Source organism: Brachypodium distachyon, chromosome 5 (genome assembly GCF_000005505.3).
Source record: "Brachypodium distachyon strain Bd21 chromosome 5, Brachypodium_distachyon_v3.0, whole genome shotgun sequence".
In the NCBI taxonomy this organism is placed as follows: Eukaryota; Viridiplantae; Streptophyta; class Magnoliopsida; order Poales; family Poaceae; genus Brachypodium; species Brachypodium distachyon.
Window position 1 is genome coordinate 22,403,040 of NC_016135.3, and position 10,329 is coordinate 22,413,368.

General features: G+C 46.2%; 2 protein-coding genes across 3 annotated transcripts; one reads left to right on the forward strand and one right to left on the reverse strand.

Moving 5' to 3' along the window:
- Window positions 1–1,158: 1,158 nt before the first annotated feature.
- LOC100839163 (flavanone 3-dioxygenase 2) lies at window positions 1,159–5,307 on the forward strand. Of its 2 annotated transcripts, none has more exons than XM_024456121.1 (4): window positions 1,159–1,424; window positions 1,652–1,899; window positions 4,347–4,671; window positions 4,767–5,307. In XM_024456121.1, exons 1-4 carry the CDS (start codon window positions 1,227–1,229, stop codon window positions 5,127–5,129), a joined length of 1,134 nt encoding a protein of 377 aa, XP_024311889.1. In that variant the 5' UTR covers window positions 1,159–1,226; the 3' UTR covers window positions 5,130–5,307. The 2 variants fall into 2 exon arrangements, with proteins under 2 accessions (XP_024311889.1, XP_003580379.1); XM_003580331.4 differs by having other exon boundaries at window positions 1,161–1,424; window positions 4,777–5,307.
- A 706-nt stretch (window positions 5,308–6,013) lies between these two features.
- Window positions 6,014–8,455, reverse strand: LOC100845160 (protein DMR6-LIKE OXYGENASE 1). The gene is made up of 4 exons (XM_003581516.4): window positions 8,127–8,455; window positions 7,780–8,027; window positions 6,919–7,240; window positions 6,014–6,826 (listed from the first exon to the last, which is right to left on the reverse strand). The coding sequence occupies exons 1-4, from the start codon at window positions 8,352–8,354 to the stop codon at window positions 6,578–6,580; spliced, it is 1,047 nt and encodes a 348-aa protein (XP_003581564.1). The 5' UTR covers window positions 8,355–8,455; the 3' UTR covers window positions 6,014–6,577.
- Between the last annotated feature and the right edge of the window lie 1,874 nt (window positions 8,456–10,329).

A 10,329-nucleotide genomic window follows, 5' to 3' on the forward strand; every position in this document is an offset into this window, starting at 1 on the left:
CTACAAATATTCACGCTAGTAAAGCTAGCTTAGATTACACTGATTAAGTTGTGATGTACTTCAGCGACAACGATGTTACAGCGACTCGATCTTACGTGCCGCGCACGATTACAAAGTACAACTCTGAGTAGATGAATTAATAATTAGCATAGCTATATTACAATAAAATTTGAGTAAAATACACCACAAGTCCATGAACTCGATAAAAATGAACACTTTAGTCCACGAACTCGGAAAACGCACACCTAAACCCCTAAACTGTGACTAGTGTGTCACTTTAGTCCAAAAACGGTTCGGCAAAGCTTAAACACGCCATGCGGCCGCCACGTCGGCTTGGCTAGGACCGCGGGCTGCTACTCGATTTTCTCAAAAAAAAATTGTGCAAAATCAACATGCCTGAGCCGCCCACAAGGGGCAAGACGGCCGCGACGGGGATCGTGGGGCCCTAGGAACCACGCCGTTGCAGCCGCCGCTTTGCGTAAGGTTGCTATCAAGTCCACAACACTCAATTTGACGAGAGGACGCCGGTGAAGGAGTCGCTGAAGCCGACGTGGCGGCCACGTGGCGTGTTTAAGCCTTGCCGATTCCTTTTTTGGACTAACGTGACGTAGTAGTCCCAGTTTAGGAGTTTAAATGTGTGTTTTCCGAATTAACGGAGTTAACTGTTCATTTTTGTCGAATTCACGAACTAGTGGCAGTGGTGGTGTATTTTACTCATAAAATTTTATAGTAGCAGTCGAGTCGACATGCATGCAAAAACCACTATAGATATATACTGTTAAAGAACTGAAGCTCAGAACGTAGTTGGCATATTATGTGATCAAGCTCATCTTGTACACGTTCACTCTGCCATTGGTTATCGTTGATGTGGTGATCGAATGGGAGATCCATGACACAAGCCAGTGCAAAGAAAGCTCATATGGCACTAGTTAATTAATTACTCTGAGCTGCTGACGTGCCACGAGTCCTGTCACGTCTAGAAAGTGCACATCACTTCTATGCCGCGTTCACTCGGTTTTTACAGGACACCGGGCATGGCTTGAATGAATTAGAAAAGGAAAAAAGGAATGCCTTGATTGGGTGGGCCGGCTTATTTGGACATGGGCCGAGAGCCCAGGATAGATGAATATAGGCTGCGGTCGTTGCGCGCGTCAACGCCTCTTCAGACGCGCGATCCCCTTCTCCGCTTAATTACCAGCGAGACTGAGACTCGGCCGGGGATCCACATGGCGAACCAGCTTCTTTCCACTGTTTCGTGCCACGACACCCTCCCGGAGGGCTATGCCCGGCCCGAGTCCGACCGGCCTCGCCTCGCCGAGGTGGCCACCGACAGCAACATCCCCCTCATCGACCTCGCCTCGCCGGACAAGCTCCGCGTCATCGCCGAGATCGACCGGGCTTGCCGCACCTACGGTTTCTTCCAGGTCCCCCTTCCTCCGCACCCTATCGATCCATGCTAGCTTCAAAGTTTAAGATTAAGTTCAAACATGGCGGCTAGGTAACTTTACTTTCCACGGCTACACAGTTTGATTCTACCCGCATTCATGCATGCCGGCCGCCGCCTTCTGTGCTGCCAGTCTGATCAGTCGACGCAGATGTTCTCGATCGACAACCATAACAAATTATTATATGCTGTGCCAATTTCTTATAGGTCATAAATCATGGAATATCAGAGGAGTTACTGGAGAAGGTGATGGCCGTCGGGCTAGAGTTCTTCCGGCTCCCGCCGGAAGAGAAAGCGAAGCTCTACTCGGACGAGCCTTCCAAGAAAATAAGGCTTTCCACAAGCTTCAACGTCCGCAAGGAGACGGTCCACAACTGGCGGGACTATCTGCGCCTTCATTGCCACCCGTTGGAGGAGTTCGTGCCCGACTGGCCTTCCAATCCTGAAGCGTTCAAGTAAGCACTAGCTAGCTCTCCTATTCATATATTCAGATATATATACCTACTCGCACATGAATGACGGTTTCACCAGTAAACTTTCGGAAAGCCTAGCTAGCCACGTATAGATTGCTCATATATGAGCAACCAAGTGTCCGAGTCTACATGAAAAACATATTTTGGACCATATTTTGCTTAATCATCTGTCTGGGCCGGGCTAGATGGAGGAAGCAATTTTTTTTATTGAAAGCTTATATAGTCCTTTGCTATATATAACACGAGTATCGATCTCACTACAAGAGAATTTACCCTGAAGTTGTAGGTGTGTTCTAACGCTGCTAGCTAGCTGCCGATGGAGCTTCCATTATTTTTCTAGCTCTCCTCGAGTTCTTCGGTATACATGGTAGAGCTTGAACATACTATTGAAAGGAACAATTTACTCCATCCGTTTCATAAAGATTGGCACGGATTTGAACTATAACTAGCTAGTCCAAATCCGTGCCAATCTTTATGGAACGGAGAGAGTAGTAGCTAATTGTGCTACAAAAAATCTTAATGAGCACTAGCCAACTTACTATATTGATTAGTTGAATAGCAGCAAGTGATGATAACTTTAGTACATATAGGGCTGCAAATAAATCAAAAATATTTCCACCTGTTCCACGAAAAATGGAAACAGGGAGGAAAAATGAAAAGGGGAAACAATTTTTTGCAAAAAGGAAACGTAATTTTATTTGCGGATATGGAATTGGGACAACGTTTTCTGGCGTAACACCGGTGAAAACGGATTTTTTTTTTGCATTAACTATGCTGGAATTTTTATTTATACTGTTTAGCATAGTCTAGTTCTTCGGTTCAACCCGAGTTTATCCATTCGCATCAACTTCACAGCAAACCTAAATACCCAAGTTGAACCAGCATGCATGGTGCAAGACACCGGGTAAAAATATGTTTTCTTTGATATATCTTACAGCTAGTGTGTGACAACCGCAAATATATATGAAAAATATATGTGACATGTATCTGGACACCCGTTGTAGGGCCACCCTGGCCATGCATGATCCTACATATTCTATATTGATAATATTGATATTTATAGGACACACATATTGAGTCCCCACACTCAATATGTCCCCTGTACTACTCTATATATTCCTCGAGAATATTTTGTTCCTCTCTAGCTTTTTCTTAAGAAAACAGTAGCTAGTACAACAAGAATTTAAAATGTGAAAGATTATCACATTTTATTACTGTCGCATATTATCTCCTCATTGAAAATAAATAAGAACATACCGTCCTTAATTGCGGGGGGGAATATACATAGGAAATGCTGCTTTTTTTAGATCACAATAGGAACCGATGATTGATTGGTACTGCCACACAAGACAAGTCTAAACCTAGCTAGGCTGAACTGATCGGAACCGCAGTTCTGGTAGTTCAAGTTTCTGGTACCTGTTGTCCTGTTATGTGGCGCTAAATATGCCTAGCTAGCAAACCTACTCCTTGGCAACTAACGGAATCGGTCCAACCAGAAATTCTTGGTGGTGCGGCGCCCTTGCAAATATTAGTACCTTGGTGTACGTTCCTTGACCAGTGGTGTACGTTCCTTGACCAGAAAACGACAAGACTTGTCGTCTAACGACCCGAGTGGAGACCTGCTTTAAACAAGTCAAGCTCCATGCATATATCGCGCACTCCGCATTTCGCGGCTGGTCAAAATTCATCACATATCGATGTATCTCAGCGTAGTATGTTACATGCATCTTCAAAAAATCAGAACCTTTGAGCAGAGATGACTAGGTGAGGCGCACGGAGGCATTCCGGTATAGATATAATTGGTGATTTGGTGTGCACATTCGACCACTGACCACTGTGCATGTCATGTTAGAGACCATAACAGCATACCCCGCAAAAGAAAAAAATGTTACGATAACAGGAGCACTCCAATATCGGACGTAGCAGATACAGAGTCCTTCACCAAGCTAATTTGACTTCCGCGATATTTCTGATCGTTTCGTTTACCAGTTATCTCCATTGACCAGAGGTACTAGATGCATGCATATACGTGCTTGGTCTGAGAAATCCTTTTTTTCTGGCCTTAATTTGCGGCGACGTGTGGAAAAAAATTACATAAGTGGTTCCGATCCCAGTAGACTGCTCCACTTTTTGTCCGTAAGCAGTATCCCATTTCCAATGCCGTTCTAGTCACACTGGCGTGCACGAAAGGATGGAGTTTTTTTAGATCAAGGTGGCCTCGCCCCTGTTCCATTCATCAATGATGGAGTTCCTAACTTTCTACGGTACTATTCAGTCACTCACACGCAAAGAGCCAATCAAACCAGCCGACAACTCAGTTACAGACATGCATGATCAGTTTGTTTAACCTTGAAGTCAAACCCGCGACTTTTTAACCGCGCGCGCGCCGCTCGCTGACAACATGCATGACGCCACACTTTTCTTCCCAGGGAGATCATCAGCACCTACTGCCGCGAAGTCCGGCTCCTGGGGCTCCGGCTCATGGGCGCGATCTCCCTCAGCCTGGGCCTCGATGAAAACTACGTGGAGAATGTGCTCGGCGAACAGGAGCAGCACATGGCCGTCAACTACTACCCACGGTGCCCGGAACCCGATCTCACCTACGGCCTGCCCAAGCACACCGACCCCAACGCACTCACCGTGCTCCTGCAGGACCCCAACGTCTCGGGCCTCCAGGTCCTCAAAGACGGCCAATGGATCGCCGTCGACCCCCGGCCCAACGCCCTCGTCATCAACCTCGGCGACCAGCTGCAGGTAAATTACTGGTCAAATTAATTCAATTCCCAAGTCATCGATCAGCGACTACTAGCAAACGCAGTTGACAAATAATGCCAAACGATCTGTGCAAGTTTTTTACAGGCGCTGAGCAACGGCGCGTACAAGAGCGTGTGGCACCGGGCCGTGGTGAACGCGGCGCAGGAGCGCATGTCGGTGGCATCTTTCCTGTGCCCGTGCAACAGCGCCGTGATCGGCCCCGCGGCGAAGCTCGTCGGCGACGGGGACGAGCCCGTGTACCGGAGCTACACCTACGACGAGTACTACAACAAGTTCTGGAGCAGGAACCTCGACCAGGAGCACTGCCTGGAGCTCTTCAGAGGCCAGAAGTAATTCGTACGTGCCGTGCGCACGGACTTGCTTCGAGTAGCCCGCACGGGGTGCTTGCTTTGGTTAAGATTTATGGCGGAGCATTAGCTATTGCGCATCTCTCCTAAGTTGTTTAAAAATTTGAACGGGTTTTACGCGTTTCTCGATCTTTGTCTTTTCTTGTATCCAAGCAATAATCTATATGCTCGGATGCATATAATAAGTGTGACCTTAGACTATATGCCGGGGAAGATTGGTCTATCTATAAGAAATATAAGCGTGGTCTTACGTGTTATCACATCATGATATTCCTCAATCGACGATGATAGCAGTCCAATCACGATCTTCTTATCTCTTTGTACTTGCACATATATTGGTGTTCAATTTTAACGAGTCTTCTTGTTACCTAGAAATAGTTTTAGAAATAGCAAAAATCGTTAATGTGCATCGATTGATGCAGAGACCGTGGATTTTCCTCCTTTAAAAAAACCATATATTTTTTCAGTAGTGTTAAAATTTACAACTCTTTTATCTCAAAATTGCCCAATTTTGAACTCATAGGTTGAAATTTCTTACTTGAATAGATAAAAAATTGGCTCATGTAAACTTCCAATTACAAAAATAATTGCAAATCCTTGGACTTTCAACACGAGAAATAAAGCTTCAAATTCACTCCCTTTGCAAAAACAATCACTATGCATGGAGGCAGCTATTCTCCGAGGGTTTAAACTTTCGATTCAGTGTGTCTCGAAACTTTTGTAACCTCAACCTCTAGGGCCTTAATACTGTCGACCCTATTGCGGAATTCTTCAATATTTGGAACTGTCTGCCGCGCGTGATCCTAAATGTAACCAGGAGAACACATGTGAAGATCAATTAGTAGCTTGAAAGGGGAGAAATGTCGCGTACAAAGACAAACGGGAAGCAATTCATGGGAAAGCTCCATAGTGAGTGTTGGGTGCTTGCATACGTGACACTTGATAAGTTGGACACTAATTAAACACCATTCTCATAACGAGCAATGCACATTTTATTGCATCATTAAGGAGGATACAAATCCAGCAACTAAGGTGATAGATTTGGGGGCCCATGGTGGAGAAGCCCGAAAAGTAGACACAAAAATCGAAGCATTAGTAACAATTTGGCGAGAAAACATGAGCATAGAAGGTCACTAGGGTGATGGAACTGTGAAAATTGACATATCGCTAATTTATTTCATGATCGTCTAGTAAATCTTTAGACACAACTAGACAGCTGTAATAGACACCCACAAGTTATCGCGGCCGTCAAAGACCTGTCCAATCTTTAGTGGATGCTGCGTATGATGGGCAGGGAGGAAATTGGTTCGTCAAGGGATCTTTCGCCTCAATCGCAGCCATCCAAACTTTATCTGATGGCCCAGGAGGTGTCTATGGCCCTTCTTTTTCTCTGGTTTATCCGCTAGCTTCTTTTGCTCTGTTTTTTTTAGAACCTTCTTTTTCTCTGGGTTTTTGTGGAGCGAATTCTTTTTCTCTGGTGAGCGACAACACTTATAGCCCACGAGGTGTCTATGGCCCAGCCAGGGCCGGCCAGTCCATTAGTCCATCGGTCGGAACCTGTCGAGGCAGCTAGCCGACTCGAGGCCCATGTTCCAGAACTCCTCGTAGTACTCCTGGTACGTGAAGGGCCGGTACGCCAGAGGATGGCTGCCATCCACCAGCGCTTCCGCCGGCGCGACCACCGCGTCCGGCGACGGGCAGTAGAACGTCGGCACCGAGATCCTCTCGCTCTCGCTGTTCACAATCACGCGGTGGAGCACGCTCTTGTATCGGTCGTTGCTCAGCGCCTGCACGTACGAAATCATACACCACGTCCAAAACGTCAGTAAACCTGAGAAGAGTGAGTAATTAACGGCTGGCACGAAAGTAAAGTAAGTACCTGTAGTTGGTCACCGATGTTGATGACGAGCGCGTTGGGCACGGGGTTGACGGCGACCCAGCGGCCGCCGCGCTGGACCTGGAGGCCGGAGACGCCGTCCTGGAGGAGCAGCGTGACGGCATTGGGGTCCTTGTGGCCCGGCAGCCCGTAGGTGAGCTCCGGCTGCGGGCACGGCGGGTAGTAGTTCACCGCCATGTGCTGCGCGTGCCCGCCCATGGCCGTCACCATGTGGCGTCTCTCCAGCCCCAGGCTCTCCGAGATCGCCTCCAGCAGCCTCAGCGCCAGCGCTCTCGCTTCCGTCGAGTAGGCGCCCACCACTTCCCTGCCAGCCCAAAGACCCAGTCAACACAATTTGTCAGTTTTTGCTAGCCCCCCTGAACAGCAGCTCAATTAATTGTCCCAAGTCCACACGATTTTGCTAAAAAGCTGTAACGCATATTGCATCAACCTCTGACAGAGCTCAACCACGCACATGTTAGTTTCGCTTGGATTTTTCTGACAGGTTAACGATCCTGATTGAGAGATTCGGTACGAACAGTATTAAAGGACAGAGACAGTTACCTCCGTCCAAAGGGACGGATTAGTTTTCATTTGACCAATGCTTTAACCACAAATTATTCTATTACTACATAATTATATGACATAGATTCATATCCATTATATTCCTACTAAAATATATTTGCTTATGATTTTAATAACATTAGTCACGTGAAGTAATTTATGATCAAAGGGTTGATCAACCGAATTCTAATATGCCCCGTATTGTTGGACAGAGGGAGTAGTACGAAGCAGTGGTTACCGGTGACCGGCCAGCTGCTTGGAAATTTATTCTGACACGATACGAATGTGATGGGTGCTGACCTGAAGGCGGGCGGGTTGGAGGGCCACTGGTCGATGAAGCTCTGGAGAGGGTAGCAATGCAGGCGGAGGAAATCTCGCCAGTTGCTCACCTTCTCCGTGCGCACGTTGAAGCTCGTGGACAGCCGGATCGCCTTCTTCGGGTCATCGGAGTAGCACTTGAGCCGCTCCGACTCCGGCAGGTGGAAGAACTCCTTTGCCACGCGCAGCATCCCCTCGACAACCGCCTCCGGGATGCCATGATTCGTCACCTGCAAATTAACAACCAGTGTCAGGTAAGTTGTTCAAGCTAGCTCATCTCAGTTACTACTCCGTACATCTGAAGAACAAACTAATGTGATGGCACCTACCATGAAAAACCCGTCGGTCTCGCACGCCGAGCCGATGGCTTCGACGACCCTTCGACGTTCCGGCCCGTCGAGGTGCTTCAGGTCGATGAGCGGAATGCCGGCGCCGGACTCGTGGTCGACATCGGCGAGGTCTGGCCGGTCTCCCACCGGTCTAATGTGGCTCGACGGGACTGTCCCTGATTCTGCCACCAGATCACTCAGGAGAGGTTTGGCAATCGCCGTAGCCATGTTATGACCTCTATAGGAATTGCCTACCGGACTTGGCTGGCCTGGCCGACGGGTCTGGTATTGCCACCCGATGGCTGCCGTGGTTAAAAAACGTGATCTGAGTTCACGTTGAAGTTGGTCTTGTCCTTTTATAGGCAGGTCTCTGGCGCGCACAACAAAGTACTCACTTTTTAGCACCTAATGTTGATGGAGACAGGAAATATGAGTAGTAGTATGAATTAGCTTTAGTTATGGTACTAGCCTGGACGACCATATTCTTTATACTAGTACTAGGCTTTGAGGTCGGCATAATCAAATGTATTACGGCGAATCGTCCTTTTCGTATTTTTGTTTTGAACAAATCATTGTCTCCAGCTCCGCACATGCGTGTCATGTGAAGGAATCTAAAGTTGCTTTGTGAGCATGCTGCAATTAGCGATGCTCCTGCTCTTGGACGCGCTCCTGGGTGGGGTCTCAGAATCCCCCAAAACCAAACAACTCACAAAGTTGCAACTCACAAAGTTGCGAGAATTCTTCTGAAAAAGATCGATCGCCACGCCGCACCTATATATTAATGTAATTTTGAATCCTTAACCAAAATAAAAGAGTTTTTACATACAAATAATTAACAGATAACTCAAAATGGAGTGAATTTGTTCAATTCTCATCATCAACACTCATTTTTTTTATATAATTTTATTTGTCAAATGTGAGTTTAAAATTTGTGGCATAGCAAATAGATATTGCATCTATGCGATGATTTTTTTTTCTTGTCGAAAATTGTGCGGAGTTTATGGAGGAGTGTTTTTCATCTGCTTGCCAACACTTCCATCCGAGATGTGCCCCGCTTATAAAACATTATATTATGTCCTTTTATCTGGGAAACGTCACATTCCTATGAATTTATTAGGATCTACATCCAAGTCTGCATGCTGTCTTAAGATTATCCAAAATCACACGATAGTTATAGTTGCAATGCCATTTCCAAGTACAACTGACAAAGGTTACAAAAATAATTAGGAAGGGTTCTAATATGGTTGTCCATGTTACTAAAACATCGACAAGTATTTAGAAACGGAGGTAGCAGTACTTATTGTACTCCATATTAAACTCTAGGGATGCAAGTAGGAATCCACATATGCCTGCCATCTAGGCCGATATCTAAATTTTCTGTCAAATTTTAGGCCAGTTTTTAAAACTAGTAGGTCCTAATTGTGCGGAACAAAGTGGAATCCGGCATGCATCCTAGTGAACTCAACAATAGCCACCTTATGGTCTACAGACAGAACATAAGAGAATCCCCGGAAGAAAAAACAGAACATAAGAGAAAACCCTCTTGCATATTTAATGAATTTCACAGCAGCTCTCTTTTTTCATAATGGAGGAAAATCTCCGGTCTCTGTATTGATCGATGCACACAAACATAATATTATAAAAATCTTCAACGACAAACATATCTCAAAGATTACATATCAAGAGAAAATAACAAGCTGGAATATAATTACACCCCTCCTAACTTATTACTGGCACGCCATCCAAACCAGATAAAGAATTCACGTGCGACCATATCTGATCGGTTGCACCCAAACTTCAAAAAATATTGTCTCCTTGGATGCAAGGACCAAATATAAATCAATTGAGCTGTCCATAAGTGAAATCCCGCTTGCATCCCTAATAAGCTCTACAACAGCTACCTAATGCTCTGAAAGCGGAACATAAGCTAACCCCCCTTGCGTCCCTAGTGAACTCCGCAACAGCTAGCTGCTCCATGTCCATTACCGATAAACAAACAACACGAGTTGAGCTCTCAAGCCACTCACACCAAATTCCAAAACGGCCTCCTTTGACAGCCAACCAACCGGCCACTTGTACCACAAATGCTGAACAGAAACTTCAGCATCATCCCCGCAACAGCCAACAGCTAAGATCAATGGTGTTAAATTTCCGAAAGGAAAGGCATGGGTCTGGTCACTAGCTCCCTTCGTGCGCCCATCAC

Coding starts and splice junctions, on each gene's coding strand:
- LOC100845160 (XM_003581516.4), bottom strand. CDS start 8,354: ATGGCTACGGCGATTGCCAAACCTCTCCTGAGTGATCTGGTGGCAGAA. Junction 8,028..8,126: donor AGACCGACGGGTTTTTCATG/GTAGGTGCCATC, acceptor GTTAATTTGCAG/GTGACGAATCATGGCATCCC. Junction 6,827..6,918: donor ACATCGGTGACCAACTACAG/GTACTTACTTTA, acceptor TCGTACGTGCAG/GCGCTGAGCAACGACCGATA.
- LOC100839163 (XM_024456121.1), top strand. CDS start 1,227: ATGGCGAACCAGCTTCTTTCCACTGTTTCGTGCCACGACACCCTCCCG. Junction 1,900..4,346: donor TCCAATCCTGAAGCGTTCAA/GTAAGCACTAGC, acceptor TTTTCTTCCCAG/GGAGATCATCAGCACCTACT. Junction 4,672..4,766: donor ACCTCGGCGACCAGCTGCAG/GTAAATTACTGG, acceptor GATCTGTGCAAG/TTTTTTACAGGCGCTGAGCA.